At 40.0% G+C, this 18239-nt stretch overlaps 1 protein-coding gene and 1 long non-coding RNA gene across 2 annotated transcripts in view; one reads left to right on the forward strand and one right to left on the reverse strand.

The window, feature by feature from the left end:
• The window catches only part of Smc2 (structural maintenance of chromosomes 2), a 43280-nt gene extending 34294 nt beyond the window's left edge, over window positions 1–8986 (reverse strand). Inside the window, exons 1-9 of the mRNA XM_075967215.1 lie at window positions 8828–8986; window positions 7894–8119; window positions 7145–7294; window positions 4183–4305; window positions 3332–3370; window positions 2145–2255; window positions 1937–1981; window positions 708–941; window positions 393–542 (exon numbers count right to left, since the gene is read on the reverse strand). Of these exons, the coding sequence (XP_075823330.1) occupies window positions 393–542; window positions 708–941; window positions 1937–1981; window positions 2145–2255; window positions 3332–3370; window positions 4183–4305; window positions 7145–7294; window positions 7894–8061 (1020 nt within the window). The 5' untranslated portion in view covers window positions 8062–8119; window positions 8828–8986. The remainder of the gene's footprint in view (window positions 1–392; window positions 543–707; window positions 942–1936; window positions 1982–2144; window positions 2256–3331; window positions 3371–4182; window positions 4306–7144; window positions 7295–7893; window positions 8120–8827) is intronic.
• A 355-nt stretch (window positions 8987–9341) lies between these two features.
• Window positions 9342–17839, forward strand: LOC142847345 (uncharacterized). Its single transcript, XR_012910148.1, has 3 exons — window positions 9342–9370; window positions 16023–16299; window positions 17755–17839. It is a non-coding gene; the product is annotated as an uncharacterized LOC142847345 (long non-coding RNA).
• The last annotated feature ends 400 nt before the right edge of the window (window positions 17840–18239 follow it).

The raw sequence follows: 18239 nt of genomic DNA on the forward strand, positions 1-18239 counted from the left end.
GTACTCCTGTATTACAAACATAGGATGCTTTGAGTAGTGCTAAAAAGCCACGTCCTGGCCTCATTCTCATAGTTTTCTGCTGTCATTCTACACATGCGACCACACTCTATCAGGACCTCACTTGGCCTTCAGACACTCACTGGCACAAATTCCCTTACACCTATTCTTCTCCCCTCTTTATTTATATTTACCACATCACTTATCACTGTATAACAAACTTTATATTTTACTTATCATTTTTCCCAACTGGACCCAAAAGCAGTGATTTTTTTAAAAATAACTTCCCCCCATTTTGTATTTCTGACTCACACAACTACACTTAAGTGGGAGCAGACACTAAATATGAACAGAATGGCCAAATGAGCATCACTGGAAACATTTTATTTGCTTACCTCAAGCATGTTTTTTTCTAGCTCTTTGCGTTTGGTTTCTTCACTGTCCAGGTTTTTCTTCTTGAGGTCAAATGCACTTTGAGTCTTAGTATTGACTCGCTGGGCCTCTGCGAAGGCATCCTCCAAAGAGCGGAGTACGCCTCCAGTTTCCTACAATCAAATGCACACCACTCACATCACTTATGTGGCTCACGATACAGTTTTTTTCTACAAGCTATATCACTTTTTAAGATTAACATATCAATGTGGAGAACACTGCTCAGTGAATCCTCGTTGTGGTAAAGTTTTCCAGATGTTTATCTAATTTGTCCTGACCTTATCTTTTCTTTTCTCCAACTCTTCTATCTCACAATTGAGAGCCTTTATTTTCTTTTCGTTCTCAGACAGCACTTCTTGAAGTTTTAATATTTTATTCTGCATTTCCTTTAGCTCCTCAGCTGAGCGCTCCTTGGTATCTTCAGCCAGCAAAAACTGATAAGCAATATATAAACGACTCAGGTGCTCTATTTCTCGCATTACTTTTTGGTACTCCAAGTAGGAAGATCTTTCCTGAAAGAAAAGTCATAGTAAATAATAATTGAAAATTCATACTTCTAAGCCAAATTTAGGGAGAATCTTGCTACAGCAAACTTGGATCAAATTTCTTTTTATAAAATCTGATAGATTTTTGTCTTTACTGATGTCACTTTAACCTCAGAACTTTGGCTTCTAAGACAGCATTATCCCATCTCTAAAGAATCCTATGTGGCCATTTTTCTCTTTTGTAAGTTACGATCAAGCAGTTGGGATTACCACAGAAAAGTGTCTTCAAGGTTTATCAGCTACGGGTAGAAGTCTATAAAGTAGGTCTACCCACGGGGACACACTGTGACATGCACTGGGCAGTCGTGTCACTGCGGAACGTTCAAGTCCTACAACTTGCTTGCACATGTGTGAAGCTGATTCACATAAGGACCCACTGAAGCAACAGAGCAGCTGAACATAAGCGGCAGATAAAGAACAGCTCACAGCAGCTTCACTGTCTCTCCCTGCTACCAGATTTAGAAAGAATGTGTCCAAAGAGGGGTCCAAAGGCAAGATTTAACTTTCCAATCTATTGTTCGCTACTAATAAAGGGAGTGCCTTAGGATCAAAGTTTTTCAGTTTTTCTAAATCATCTATACTATAAGGAGTTAAGCAATATTGAATTAAATGAGCACTTAATAAGTCTTAAGTGGGTACATCTTTAGAAACAATGTGCTTTTTCCACTTATTACTGAAAAAACAATTCTTTTTCAACTTATTACTGAAACCACCAAGTTTTATGATCCCTGGGGCTGTAAATGCTATATCTAAGATTATGAAGACTAGTCTCTAATCCCATTTTGACTTAGTAGATAGAAAATATATATCCACTGCAAGTAGAAGGCTGAATTATTGAGTACCAATTTTATCCTACAGAAAAATTCCCAAGAAATGGTAGATACTTCATCAGTATTTGTATAACTTAGGATCTGATTTTGAGAACCACCCTAACTACACCCTATAAAACATATAGCATATACCTCTTTTAATTTTTGAATAGTTGGAGTAATCTCTTCTTCCAATATCTGGAAAACAAAAGCAGACAATATTTTCAGTAGGTCAAGTACAAACACCTAATTGTTCTGTTTTTTAAGACTTGGTACATGAAAGACTACAGAAAACAGAAGTGAGAAGAGCAATGTTCTCGCTTTATAGCATAAACTGCAAATTTCACGTCTATTTAAGTACCGTTTTTATTTCTTTCAGTTTAGCCTCCTTTTTTTCTATAGTTTTCTGGGCAGCTATTTTTTTGTACTCATACATTCTGGTTCCAGCAGCTTCTTCAATCATTGATAATATCTGAAATACAATTGTATTAAGAATTCAAAGCAATGAATCTCACTGGAATTTAGCATTAACTATACCACTACATTGACCTCAACAGAATTTTACTGAGTAATATATACCACCCTAAAAAAATTAACCAGATTAAAACATCTATCTGACCCTGACACTTAACTGAGAAGTATCCGTAGCTTCACTCTTGTTCCCAAATCAAGCCTTCTGCTACACTAATTTCCCAATGTTTATCACTTCTGAAACTGAAATACTGATTGTTCCTATTTTCCTGATACAAGTCTAAAATGACAATAAAAACAAAGTAGCCCTTTCTTCTATTTTTTAAAGTTTGCTCTTAAACCTATTTTAAGTTGGACTTCAACTATTTTTTCCAAGGCTGAAGCATGGCATACATCCTTAATGATTATGGCACATTCATTAGTGACAAGTTGTGACAAGCAACTTTACTCTTCCACTTCTCTAATCAGAGTGAGGCCAGGGTCTTATGCTGCCACTAACTAGTAACTAAACAAAGCAATGCAAACGCATGCCAGCACCTTTTAGGAAGCTCCTATTCACCTTCAGAACCCATGTCTAGAAGATCACTGCTTTCCTGAACTCGTTATGATTTGTACATGTTCAGCAGGTTTTAAACTAGTAATTCTCACTAAGACATTACCTTAGTGAAAGTAAACTTGACCCTTATTTAAATAGAGTAGTAACATCAATTACAGTCTCAGTTCTTTTCAATAGCAAAAGTAAAAAACTCATTTCACCGCACCAATTACTTTCAAGGCAGTTACAAGTCCTTTGCCACACCTCATGTAGTCTAAAAAGAAGCTAATTTTACATACATTTTTTCTAGCACTTTTTCCTTAGTAATTCATCCCAACATAGAACACTAGTTAGCTACACTGCTCTACACAGTCAAGACCTTTGAACTATAGACACAGTGCTAAATGTTAAGCTATTTTACTAATCATTCTGAGACAAGGCTTCCAAAATCTTAATGTAAGAAACTACTTTTAAAATCTGGTTGCCTGGAAAATTGAGTATTTATAATTACTATTTTTATTATTTATAAATAGTATTCTTACCTCTGGTGGTTTCATATTCAATACTTTCGTAATTCTGCCCTGAAAAGAAAACAGCAAATTTAGTTTAACTACAATGAGCTATAAAAAGTATCACCTAAGTATGTCATATAATGTTTAAGTGGATCTGTAACTCACTCAGAGTGACACAAATTAAGTTACTAAATGATACAAAGGATAATGATACAAAAAGACATCAGTTTATTCCTGAAATATTAAACTGCTTTAAAGCTAGTCTTTTATAATAAGATAATGATTTCATGGTGTTGATACTGGGCATTTTCCCACAGGGTTTTAAGAGTTGACAGCATCACCCTTAAGGTGGGCTTTAGGGACATGATAGGATCATGAGCACACTGAACTAATCAATGGTCAAATCCACTGATGCAGGTACCACTGGACTGTTAGAAGGTTAGAAACTACAGGATTTGGAGGTCTCACTTGAGATACTGGGGTTCTAAGGCACACCTCCCTTTAGCAGCTTGCCTCTGCCATGTGGTTCCACTGCTATATTTCAGCCTCACCGCAAGCACACAGCAATGGAGATGGTCAACAATGGGCAAGGAACTTTGGAAACCTTGATGAAAAATCTTTCTTTCCCTGACTTTTTTCTGGCAGCTTGGGGGGGTTCCATTCTGTAAGCTATAAAAACCTGACACATGACTTCTTTTTTAAACTTATCTTGTATTGGCTTTACATATAAAATAACTGCAAAAAAGCATATCATAACAAAAATTTAGAAAATTCAATAAAAATCGACACAGAATATAGATATTTAAAAAACCCACAATTCTCATATGCATCAAATAAAAATTAAAGTAAACCTGTTATGAAAGATAAAGAATGACCCCAACCTGCATGATGAGGAAGTGAGGGTTGTTAACGTTCAGGCCCACGGAACAGAAGAGATCCTGGACTCTGGTGTTATTGGCATTCACTCCATTGATTAGATATTTATTTCTGCCACCAATAACCACCTAAAAAAGAAGTATTTAACAACCTTTAAAGATGAAGGAATATTTTGTACCAAAATAATAAATTGTAAAATCCATTTTTGCACTATTCTGTATCCTGAGTGATTAGTGGAAGATGTATGCCACAATCAAAAGGACTGTGGATTTGGGTTAGGACAACTCAGGTGCTTTCACTAACTACTGAACTATGCACATCTAACGCTATTTTTCCAATATATATAAAATGTATTTTTCTTTCCTGACCATGTTCTGAAACTGACCACACTTAGAGGCTAATATATGTTTTCCACTTTTTACTGGGAACAGAAGATACTAAAAGCTAAAGACATGGATTCTGTAATGAATTCTCCACAAAACTCTACAAAGAGTTCATTAACATGACTTTTGACAACTTCAAAGAAAAGAGAGTAATGGTACTTCAGCTTGGGTTCATCATGACACTCTAGATCCTGTCTCGAACAGATTTTACCTCAATTCCAAAATTGCCATTAAGGGTATGATCGTCGCATTTAACAAAGTCTGAAAGACTTTAATAGAGACTTGCTTCTCATAATATACACCTCACTGCATTAAGAATCTTCAATACAGACCAGTAATAAATAATGAATACAGTTCATTTAGTTTCTTTACAGAATTATTAGGGTGGGAGGTGTGTCCATAAATAAGACAAGGATTTTATACAAAAAAAATGATATAAGAATACAGTCTTATGACCCAAATAAAGACAGAAAAAATTATGTAGGCTAAATAGGAATGTAGAGACATTTCCCCAAAAGTACCTGTTTATGGCTACTAAAAAACTTAACAAAGAGCTGAATTCTGTCCTGCCCTATAAATAAAGAAAACCAGAAGCTTGATTAAAAATAAAGAAAATCTATATTAACAAAATGCTAAAATAGAAAGTGAGAACTAAAAGAATTTTAAAATCAAAAATGAAAAGCTGAAAGCATTGACTCTAAGAAAAAAGATTAAGGACTAATGTGAGGCCCTTAATGATTTTAAATACAAAGACAGCAATGAGGTTAATTAATAACACATATAACAAGTTCAGAGCAGCTTCAAGTCACGTTGTGGACACTGAGAGAATACCCAAGAAAACCAGTGGAGAGTCTAAGATGAAGAAATGCTAATTCTGTCTGTATCTGTTCTTACTAACCCTTTTTATCGCCACTAAATCTCAGGCCACACGGGTTAAAAAAAACTCTATGGAATTGTATGGAAATGTAGCAGCTGAGAGGCTGCTACATACTTGGTGTGTTTAGGCTAATGAAGGACCTGGAAAGCAGCTCAAAGCCCTGTAGGATTTTACTTAGAAAATATTTAGACCTGCAGACAACTTAAATATTGAAATATACACAAAGTCAGATTTCATATTTGAACTCTCAAGAGAACCAAGATTAATACATAAAACTAAGTTAGCAAACTCCTGCTGAATTTCAAATTAGTTTTTAATTACCTCTTTACAAATCAGAATAGAAGGCAAGATCTGAAGTAACTGCGGGAGCTCACAGGGAAGATTTAGACATGATAGCTTAAGTTCTAACCACAGCTGAGCTGGGGCTCACGGGATGGAAGACAAGATCTTTCAATCTCTTACAGACAATGTATCTCACAGGGCACTATCAACTATACAGTTCATATTGACAGAAGCACCATTATGCAGTTCAGGCCTCTATAAGATAGTCTAAAGGATTCTAGCCAGTATTCATAAGATTTGCTCATCAACACTAACCAAGAAGCCTTTACTGAGCCAGACTGTCAAGCAACACATTAGACCTGAAATGTTTACACAGTGTTACATAGCAATTTCCTCCAAGACAGAACATTTTATCTTGGTGAGAAGCTCCTTGAGACATAGGATGTTCTTTCTTAATGGAGGTAAAACATTCCAAACTGCAGGGAAGTGCCTTAAATCTCATGACATAAACAAGTTAATCTTCAGGAAATCCCTAGAAGTGACCAGACTCCTGGCCCACCCCTACGCGCCATCAATCTTGCAGAAGTACTGCTGAGACATTCTCACATAAGACAAGTGACCTGAAGTGCTGACCAGCAGCTGTCTGAGAAGCTCACATCAGCTGAGCTCCTAAAAGAGGAACTCTAATGCAGCACTTCTCAGCTTTCCTGATGCTGTGACCCCCTGACCATAAAATTATTCCTGTCACTACTTCATAACTGTGTTTCGCTCCTGTTATGAATCAAATGTAAATATCTATGTTTCCAATGTTCTTAGGTGGTGCCTATGAAAGGGTCACTTGACCCCCAGGTTGAGAATTACTGCTCTATCACGGGGCAGTGTTGTGTAATAGCTTTCTCCAAATGTTACATCCTGCAGGGACCCTTTACATAGGTAAGCAACTCTTGATAGCTTCGGGAACTCCTCAAAACTGACCACTCACTAGGACTCTCACTCATAAGCTATAAAAAATGAGTCCCCCACCCCCTCAGAAGGAAGGAAGCTAACGTGCAAAGAAGACTCTAAGAGGAGAAAAGTTGCAAAGGTGACTAAGAGCAGACCAGCCGCCTGGATGAGGTTAGACCAATGAGATACCTGGAAAAGACACTCTCCAATCTGCTGAGCTGCCCTCGGGCTGTGCACTGTGCTCCAGGTTCCTAGTTCTGTGAGCTGCCACCCGTGTGAGATGAGACACTGTCTCTGTCATTTCTACTCCTGTAAGTGGTAATGCCTTATCTCAGATCCTGTGAGTAACTCTAGTTACCAGTCACCATCAAGTTCAACTTTGGTGGTATGCATACTTTGGTCGGCCATTGTTCCCCTATCTGGGGACACTTTTATAGTGTCACACAATATACAGTATCCAAAGGCTTGACAGCTACTCACCTGTCTTGTAACTGTGATTTCATCATGAGCTTCAAATCCTAAAGGACTTTGCTTTTTGTCAGAATTATCAAAAGTGATTGAAACGGAGGCTTTGGTAATTCCAGCCTGCCCATTCTTATAAACTAGATCTTGTAAATTAGAAGCCCGCACCTATAATTAAAGAAGGAAAGTTCACTTACCAAACTTCATATTCTACAACAGCAGCACTAAAATATGTCTTGCTTTGAAAAACCCACCTGTGTAGTGGTAAGTAAAAAAGAGGTGGTCACATCCATCCATCAGCAAGAAAAACAAGGACTACGGACAATAACCTATTATCAGTACCTTTTACATTCTATTCTGAATTGATCTAACTTGAAAAACTCAAGGGAGAGGTATGAACTTTACTAGGCACCCCATCCATTAGTACACCCTAAAAAGCACTGTAAGGCAGAAGAGCAGGTACAGACTCTGAACCGAGACAACACTGAAATAACACTGCTTGGTAGGGGCATTACTCCCAACAGTTTAAGAGGGGGAAACTGAGGCATGGTCTCACAATTTCTCTTTTTCATCTAAAGGATAGGGTAATCAAAATCTCTGCTTAAATGGATGCAATGCAATATAAACTAATTTACGTGAAGCACCAGCATGCAAATGAGTTCTACAAAGAGTAAAAAAAAAAAAACAAACAGGCAAATGTAGTCTCCAAATAGTAACAAAGTTACCCTTGGACAAACGTTTACATAATCAGAAAGTTTATACTGTACCTGAGACAGGTTGGAGATGCCTAGGAGAAAGCAGATGGAGTCCAAAATATTGGATTTTCCACTGCCGTTTAAACCAGTGATAGCATTGAAGAGGGGGTCAAAACCATTGACTTCAGTCCTTTGTGCATAGGACTTGAATCCTTCAAGAATGATTGATTTGACATACATTATTCTACACTGTCTTGGGCTCGTAAGCCTTTGTTGGGCAACAAGAGACAAGCGAGGTCTGTGTAAAACAGAAATAACATCACTCAAGTATACGTTAAAAAAAAACACAAAAACAAACCAAATCACAATAAATATCACAGGAATGTAGAGCACCGGAAAAATACACTTGCCAATTTTTAATTCTAAAAACAGCTTCCTCGAATTTAAAATTATCAAGCAGTTGGCCACCGTTTGGAAGTTAAACCATCCAGCCTGGAAGGCACCATCTCTTTATTACTGCTGCCCACTTTCCTAGGCTTGTGTTGACTGTAAACACTGTAGTTAATAAAGACTGTTGGTTATTTCACATTTAATTCTCCTTGTTACAAGCACGCCTTTCTGGTACCCCTCTTTACTGCTCCTTCCTTTTTCCTCCGTGGCAGTAAAAGATGACACTAAGCACCGTTTATCTGTCTATCCAAGTCACCCTAAATCCCGCTATGCTCTTTGCCTACACACATCCGTGAATCTCTCTCTGAATAAGACTTTCAGGACCCGGGTAGTTAGCGGACCTTAAGGACGAAGTGGATCCGTTCTACAGTCTCTTTTTAAACATTCAGTGGTTTCTCGCGTCCCCGAGTACTTGTTGATCTGCCTTACGGATGAACAAGAGTCAACATCTCTATCTAATCAGCGCTTGAGGTCCCTCCTTGAACCTGACCCTTCCCGCGCCCCGTCTCCCGCCGAGACACCGGCTTGTGGCCGGGCCAAGGGACGCACTACGCACCCGCCACAGAGCCGCCCGGGCCTGGGACACCAGTGCAGGTCCCTCACAGCGCGAAGGCGGAGAGCGAGACCACCCGACCCGGATCGGGGCGCTACCGGGCGAACGCCAGCATCCCCGGCACAGCGTTCGCCGCAGCCCAACCACCGTGCCGGAACTGTTCCTTTGAATTTCGGCGCGAGCGAAGGACCCCGCCTCCGAGGCGTCTCGCCTCTGTTGGTGCCCAGTATCTGCCTGACGGATGCGCTTCATCTTTCGACCCCAGGAAAAATACGGAAACAACGTGGCGATAGTAAATGATGTTCTCGGCAGTGGAGGGCAGGGGCTATAATGCTGTGGGCATGGAAAGTGCAAATGAAGACGGGTCGTTCTCACATCCGCGTCAGGCACGCTCTAGGCAGCATCTCTTCCTGGTCTGGGCCTCGCGCGGCTCCGGTCCCGCCCACGTTCTGGCCCTTTCCGGCCAGCGGCTTCTGTCCTCGGGCTCCGCCTCCTCCAGGTTGATTTTCTGGGAGGTTACAGTATAGAAACCCAGGCTGTCCGGAGGTATCTTCTGCGGCTTCTTTTCTCCGGGTTGCTGAGATTCCTGAACGTGGAGGCAGTAATTAGTCGAATAGGAAGGCTCTGGCTTTGGGGACACAAGTCTCACGTTTCCAGATCCTTTGCCTGCAATAACGGGAAGTTGGGTTGCAGGTGCTGGGCAGATGACTGTACGATTCCTTATGCCAAGAAGCTGTTTAATGATAAGCAGTGGCTGACCTATCGGTTCAGGAAAGTTTGCTGAAGCTTCTTAGGAAAGTTGGTATTTACAGAATTCTATGTACTGGATAGCAGCGTTCCAAAGGCTGTCAAAAGTTCCTCCACAAACATAGAAGCCTAGTGTTCTCGTTTGTTTTCGCTTCGTTTTGTACGGTTAAATACTTTGAGTCACTAGGCTAAACGACTTATAAGTGAAGACACAGATTTTGTTCCCAGGCAGCCTAACGACAGAGCATGTGCCCCTAAAGCATTATCTACAATTGCTAATTTTACAGTGCTGGTAATAGATGACCCAGTCAGCAGTGTGTAGTGTTTTTAACAACAGCAGGGTTTTAGGGTTAATTATACCTGAGCATCGATGCTAAATTGGGAAGGGCCTGGCTTTGTTATTTTTATTGAAAACATGTTTTCATACCGTATATTATGACTCGTTTTCTCCTTCCCCAACTCCTCCCAGACCCTCACCCAAATCCACACCCTTTCTTTTCTCCCTCAGTAGAATACAAATAGGATCTTAAAATAATAATGCTGATAGTGATGATAATAAAATGGTGAAAACAAACCAGAATAGGATAAAATAATCAGAAAAAAGAGAACCAAAGGAAAAACAGAACCATACATACGCGGAGACACATTCACACACACACACACACGAGAGAGAGAGAGAGAGAGAGAGAGAGAGAGAGAGAGAGAGAGAGAGAGAGAGAGAGAGAGAAGCAGAAACCATAATATATAAAGAAAGGTCTGTAAGGTTAAAATAATTGTTCCAACAAACAGTGTGAAACAGACCCCTTTAATAATGCCACTGCGTTTGTTTTGTGTTGGTCATTTACATGGGGTCTTCCCTACTGTGTGGCTTATATACCCAGTGAGACTTCACTGAAGAAACGATGTCCTTTGCAGATAGCTGTGATAGCTTCTGGGTTAGGAATGGGGGATTGTTTCTTCTGTACCTCTCAACCCTGGGACCCCATCTGGCGTAGACCTTTGCAAGCCCTGTGCATGCTGCCCTAGTCTCTAGGAGTTCATAAGTGCACGAGTCCCATTTTTGTCTCTTTTCCTAGGTGTCTTCCCTCCTTACTGGCTCAGAGGATCTTTCTGCTTTTAATTCTGCAGAGTTCCCTGAGCCCTGAGGAGAGGGATTTGATAGAGACATTCCGTTTGGGGCTGAGTCTTCCGAGGTCTCAGCTGTGCACATTGTCCAGTTGTGAGTCTGTATTTGTTCCCATCTGGGTGAGGATGCTTCTCTGATGATGGCTGAGCAATATGCTCATCCATGAGTATAGCAGAACATTGTTAGGAGTTTTGTTGTTGCTACATTCCTTTAGCAGAATAGTAATATTCTAGATCCATTTCTTATCTAGTCTTAGGTTCTTGGCCACCCAGGCAATGTCAGGAATGGATTCCATCTCATCAACTAAAGTGGGCTTTAGTTCCAATCTGATAGTGGTTGGTTATTCCCACAACTCTTCTACTACTACTGTACCAGCTATCTTCGAGGCAAATTTTGTAGCTGCGTTGGTGTTTACCTTTCTGACCTTGTACTGTGCAGAGTGTCTTCCTATACCACGAATACTATTCAGCAGGGCCGACGGCTCTATGTAGGCATCAGTTGGACTTCTCTGTGCTTGCTGAGTTGTGTAGGTGTAGGTTAATATTTGGGCCTTACCATTAGTTTATAGAGCGCAACCAATGTCCAGTGTGGCTTGGTGATTTTTACAAGGTGCCTTTGGCCAACTTCTCCATTCAGTGCAACCCATTCCCAGCACTAGAGGTTTCATTTGTTGGTGAGAGATGTCTGATTGGTGCTTTGTCTCCCCCATTAGTAGGTGATTTCAATTTAGATATCTTAAATATATGTATTTATTTTATCCTTTAATCTCAGCACTCAGGAAGCAGAGACAAGAGGATCTTTGTGAATTTGAGGCCAGCTTGGTCTACAGAGCAAGTGTTCCAGGACAGGCTCCAAAGCTACAGAGAGACCCTGTCTCAAAAAAAAAAAAAAGGAGAAGGAAGCAGCAGCTTCTAATGTATTTATTGGCTTTCCCAATACCCTCAAATGGTCCTGTGTTTTAACTGTCCTACCCCATGTTTCTCCCTTATGTCCTTTTTCTTGCTTCTTGCTTTGTCCCTGTTTGGTCCCCCTGTTCCAGTGTTCCACCACCCACCTCCATCCATTACTATCTGTTCTATTTTTCTCTCCAGGAGCAATGCTTCCCTCGTGTATTCACTTACTCTATACTTAACCTCTGTGGCTTATATGAATTGTATCTTTGTTGAGAACTTAACAGCTAACATCCACATATAAGAGAATACATACCATATTGGTCTTTTTGGGTCAGGGTTACCTCACTTAGGATGATTTTGTTTAGCTCCATCCATTTACCTGCCAAATTCATGATTTCACTTTTTTAAAATAGCTCATCCATACTCCATTGTGTAAAGAAAGGTACCACATTTTTTTATCAATTATCAGCTGATGAACATCTAGGGTGTGTCCAATCCCTGGCTACTATGACTAGAGCAGCAGTGAACACAGGTGAACTGGACTAGTAGTTAGTGCTTACATTTGGCTTATGGATGCCTGGTTTTCTTCATCTATAGGAGATGAAAGTTTTGTTGGGTCCAGAAGTATGGGCTGGTATTTGTGGTCTCTTAGAGTCTGCATCACATCTGTCCAGACCCTTCCAGCTTTTAGAGTCTCCATTGGGAAGTTTAGTATAATTTTAATAGGTCTGCCTTTGTATGTTTCTTGGTCTTTTTCCATTGAAGCTTTTACTATTTTTTTCCTTTGTATTTGGTGTTTTGACTATTATCTTCCTGGGGGACTTTCTTTTCTGGTCCAGTCTGTTTGGTGTTTTGTATACTTCTTATACCTCGACAGGCTTTTTCTTTATGTTAGGGAAATTTTCTTCTGTGATTTTGTTGAAAATATTTTCTGTGTCTTTGACTTTGAAAGACCCAGATAAATCCCTACTCCTCTAGCAGGAAGAATAGAGCCAAAAATCTAGCAGGAAGAGAAGAGCCAAAAATCTAAGTTAGCCGGTTCAGTGACTCTGTTTCAGGAACTAGCTGACCATAAAGTTAGATTATGGTCTTGAGAAATGGGGAGTTATCCCTTTGTGATTATTACTGGTGTCTTCAGAATTTTCCAATGATGCCCTCCCTACCCCCTTTGTGTTGTGGTTTCTTCCCCTAAATACCCCTTCTTCCAGCTACTCAGGGTCTTCTGCTGTTTTGAAACACCATGACCAAAAGCAACTTGGGGAGGAAAAATTTATTTCACTTATATTTCTATATCCTAGTTCATCATCAAAGGCAGTCAGGGCAGGAACCTGGAGACAGGCGCTAATGCAAAGGCAACAGAGTACTGTTTAATGGTATGCTTATGGCTTGTCCAGCCTGCCTTCTTCTATAGTGGGATTGGTCCTCCCATAGCAATTGTAATCTAAGGCTTACCTCATTAGCTGTCTTAATCCTCACCCTTCCCTCGTATGGGACAAATAAGGTGTGTAGGACCCTGAGAATGATCAACCTAGTGTGGGCAACACTCCCTGGTTGTGATCACTGGCTGTGTGTGTTCTAGAAAAGACAGAGGGGGGTGGGGAGGGCCTTGGACTTCCCACAGGGCAGGGTACCCTGCTCTCTCTTAGGGGGAAGGCAAAAGACTTCCTGACAGCGTACAAAGAACAAAGAAAGTAATTTCCTCCTCACATCTCAAAATATCAAGTAACCACACCCTAGGTCAACATATCCTTTTGTCTAGGCAAGACAACCCTATAGCCACATTTTACATCAAGCATCTCCTCATATAACCTTGAAGTAGCAAGAATAGGTCTGAACTCTGTGCCCCTTAGTCAAGGTGGAATGAATTTACTTCTATGGGCCTCCACAGGTCATCCCACTTCCTCTGAAAGTAATCAAGATAATTCCCCGTTCGCATCCCTAGAGTTCACCTGTGAGTACATTGTCATCGGTGGTCTTGCCTTGTTAGTGTGGGCCCATATTTCATATAGAATAATTTGTAGGCAGGCTCACTGGCCACTAGGCAGATGCAGCCCTGCCAAACAAGTAAGACAGCCGCCTAACAAAGGCCAGGATGTATTGAAAATCTAGAATCCAGCCACTTCCTTTCAGAATTATGGCTGATGAATGTCTGTTGAGTGGGCAAGCAACTTTATAAACATACACATAAGGATGCCCATTCTTTCCACGCCACAGAGCACTGGTTTCTGTAGGCAGAGTCTTCCTGTGCTGGCAGCTGTTCTCGAATAACCACTCAGAGTCTTGGTATTAATTATAAATTCTCAGTCGATAGCTCAGGCTTGTTATTAACCACCTCATACAACTTTAATTAATACATTTCTGTTCATTCATGTGCTGCCCCAAGGCTCTTGGCATTTACCTCTCCAGCATGTCTTGCTTACTCTATGTCAGCTCCTCCGACTCTGCTGTTCTTCCTGCCAGCATTCTCTCTGTGTCTCACAGAATCTCTTCCTGCCTAGCTCTCAGCCAGTCAGCTCTTTTTAACAATGAGACCAAAACAAATTGCAGGGCACAAAGATTGTTCCATAATATGTTCCCTCTTCCTATTTTTCAGATAATAGTTGGCTGGTTTCCTTTCTTCCCATATTTAAATTTCTTAATGATTATCTCCGCACTTCATCAAAAAATGAAGTGTGTGGAAAGTGAGAAGTCTTGTTGATCACTGCTTCCCCTCTTTTTCTCATCCTGACCTTATCTAAATACAAATTTCTGTTTCAGTTCCACCCAGCTGTGGGTGGATGACAGACTGGGAGTCCCTACTCTTCTGGTTTTTGCCTTTAAACCTCTACTCTCCTTATCCATAAAGAAGGTGGTTTTGCCCTTAGGACTTTAATGGTCTTCAGAACATCATTGGATGTCATCAATACATTTTCTTGGAGTCTGAGAGTTTTCTTTTTTCTTAAATATATGCCTGCCATTTATATGACATAGTACACATATAGTTCAGGTGAGGTGTCAGCTCAGCACCTAGTTCTTATATCACTTTTGAATAGTTAATCGTGTCTCTGTTCTTTCTGCCACTTCAAGGCATTCTCTACTAATCCTCCTTGGGCTATTGCTTGGAGGAAAACAAGTTTTTAATGAAAATAAGTAATAATGTACAGACCTAGTATGACCTAGGTACACATAAAAGTCAATGCATTCTGATTTGAAGAAGGCAATTTACCTATTTGCCTGCATGTGTAAATCACTTGTTTTGCAACCAGCACATGTTATAAATGCTGTGAAATTAAATACCTGTTTAGCTAATTCTTACAAAAGTAAAATCTTTTTGAGGCTGAAAGTTAAAATTTTTCACACTTTAGGATAAAGAATGATGTTTGCGTTTTTAAACATTTTTCCCTTGTTGTCCATCTTTGGGAAATTTAAATAACATAATTTTTAGGCTTAGATTGTTTGAGATTATTATTTTTATAGCAAATTTATTGTTTAAAATCTTGACTTATGCTTCACTCAGTCCATTCACTTTCCCTAAACTACTACATGAAGCACTATTTTATTGTTCTCGTCCCTGTTTTATTGATGAGGGAGTGAGGTCTCTGATCTAGACTTTGAATACAAAGCATTGGCAAGACTAAAAGTCCACTCATTTACACACACAGTCCCTGAAACCTTACACTGTCAGTGAACCCTGACAATGTCTGCCACATACATCTTACGTCCTCGTGGCTATCAGTTCCTATTGATTTAAAGCACAGTTGCTTGCAGTAATATCAGGCTACCCTTGCCGTGGTTATTAGCTTTAACACTTGAAGCTCTTCCCATGTGACTACCAAAGACCTCAAGTCATTGAAGCCCCAACTGGTTTGGTTCACCAGCTGGTCAGATATTTCCAATCTAGTATGTTTTTATAGTTGGTGCTCAGGCTTTAGACAAGAACATAAAATTGAAATCATTGTATACACTATAGAATTCTTATTGTAAAAGAAGTGTTCATTAAGAATAAAAACCAGAACAAGTTAATAGACCGCTTTACAAATCTTTAGAGAAACCCAGTTGAATGTAGTCTCTGTAGCAGTGCTGATCACGGGAGAGAAGAGGAGCTGTTCCTATTAGTGCTGGTTGGTGGCATCTTTTTACACAAAGATGTGTTGTCAACAATTCTGCTTGGAAGACTAATTCGGAATAATTTTTATTTTGTATATTTTATGAGTTAATGGGATCTAGAAGTATAATAACCTGGTGAGAATTTCTCTGCAAATGGCAATGAAATTAGTCTTATTCATGAAACTCATAAATAAGCTATAATTCAGCATTTTTTATCGAGGGAAACTAAACCAGGGGTCATGCTGTTTAAGAGGCTAAGGGAATTAAACAGAACACTGGGGATCCATAGCAGATTTATGATGAAGATACATTCTAACGGGAAGCTTAATTGTGATTTAAATTACAGGTTAGGCTGTGCAGTGTGTTTGCTGTTTAGAGGAAGATCTTCGGGGAGATGCAGCCTGCCTGTTTAAAGAGGAAGCAGGAAGCAAATGAGAAAACAGATTGCGGTTGCTGCTTTTCCTTTGAAATTTCAAGCTGCTCTAAGTCAAATCGCCCCTGAGTTTCTAATGGTGCCTCTTGTGAAGGTGCCTTGTTTTACTTCATTTTTCCACAACAGTTATTTCGCCTGACAGCAGCAAAAATGATGTTGGCAGCAAGCTAATGTGGAGACCACAGATAAGGTATTCTTAGCCGTTCTAGGACCCTGACGGCCTATCATTTCAGGCTGACTCACACAAAATGAGCAAGTTCTACAGATGGAAGGGCCTTGGGAGAATTATAGCCAGTCATTTCCACAAATGGGGAAATTAAGGCTTCTGGTGATTTCCCCAAATTTACTTTTTATCTCAAGTAACTTCAGGTCTAATGAGGCAGTAAAACTTGTGTACAAATAATTTTAATTGTAAGTGTAAAGAAAGCGCTTTCCTAGAAAATAAAACTTAAATAACCCAAGGTTGACTCTATAGGAGGATAGGAAAAGGAAGCATAGCAGCCCAGACTTAATGCCTAGTGTTACCGTCTTCCTGGTAAAGGTGTTCAATAGTTGATACCTTGACCACAGTGCGACCATGGCTAGGGATTAAGACAATGATGGCAGACTAAAAGTCTGAGAAGGAATTGAAATATCTGTCCTGCTTAAGGCACTGAGTAAAGAATAAGACTAAACATGCCTTTGCTAAAGCTTTGTGACTAATAGCCAGGAGCAGTTAGTAGAAAAGGATGAAAGAGGAGAATTTAGTGTACGAGACACTGTTTTTATCAGTTGGCAAGATCATCTGGGATGTGTAGGTTTAGTGTTATGTGTGTAGGACCCCAGAAAACACATAAGACATAGAATGTTCTTATTTGTTCCTTAAGTTATTACCTTGCTCCAGTCTGTCTTCTGTTCTGGTTTCTTTCTCATTAACTGAGGAGCGGTCAGCTTTACCATCAAGCCATTCCTCATACAAAACAGACATCTGAAATGGGATTAGGATAGAACACAAGAATGTCCACCAGAAGAAGTTTCCTGGTATGGTTTTCCTAGGTGAGAGGTGAGCTATATCTTTATGAGAGGTATACGTTTTCTAGCTGGAGACAGAAATAGCAGTCAGACCTACACATCATGGTAGACAAAAACTGAAGTAGTAGTTTTAATAGAAAATGATGGGGCACTGAATGGCCTGCCCATCATATTATTAGAAATTTATCATGTGGGGGAGATGAAAATGTCTGCTGTGCAGGTATGAGCACCTGAGCTAAGATCTCCAGGACCCATGTAAAAGGTCAGATTCCGTGGTATGCGTTACTCTGGTGCCAGGGGATGGAGTCAAGATTATCCCAGGGGCTTGTTGACCAGCCAGTCTAGTAGAAACAGCAAGGTCTAAGTTGACTGAGAGACATATTCTCAGAATATAATTTACAGGGCTATAGACAATATTACTCAATGTTAATCTTTGTCACTGCCATGTGTACACATGTGCCCATAAATACATGCATATACACACTTAAAAAATTATAAAATAGAAAAAGAATTTTATATTACTTATGCAATAGAAGCTGTGGTATAGCATTTAGAAACCCTGCTGGGAAGGGTTCCTTCAAATTGAACATGTATCAGCTACTGACACCTGACTACTGAGTCTCTGCCTTCACAGAGAGATGCTGTCCAGCTGGGACTTGCCCCTGCTCCTCTGTGGTGATCCATATCCGAGACTATTTGATGTCGGCATGGAAAAGCCCTGCTTCTCCCACTGCAATATTCAAGCATCCTATGAATAGCCCCTATCTCCATCAGGTGAGGCCTTCATTCTGACTGCATCGCAGGTCAAATTCTCCTGCTGACTAATTGTATCTTTCTCACAGGGGCACAAACGTTTTGGACAGCTTTCCCTAAAAAACTTTCTGAATAAAATTTTCTTATCAAGTCTTTACCCCGAGGAAATTATCAAAGACGGCTCCATATGTAATTTGGGAGACAATTTTAACATAATTCAATGTAAGTTTGGAAAGCCTGAGGAGTGCATATGATTCAGACATTAGAAGCGTTATATGGTCTCTATGGTAACAATTTGGCATCCCAACTTCTGTGTTGAATTGCTAAAGCAATTTAGATTCCACTGATAAAGAATTATAATGGAGA

The sequence above is a fragment of the Microtus pennsylvanicus genome, chromosome 3 (assembly GCF_037038515.1).
Source record: "Microtus pennsylvanicus isolate mMicPen1 chromosome 3, mMicPen1.hap1, whole genome shotgun sequence".
NCBI lineage: Eukaryota > Metazoa > Chordata > Mammalia > Rodentia > Cricetidae > Microtus > Microtus pennsylvanicus.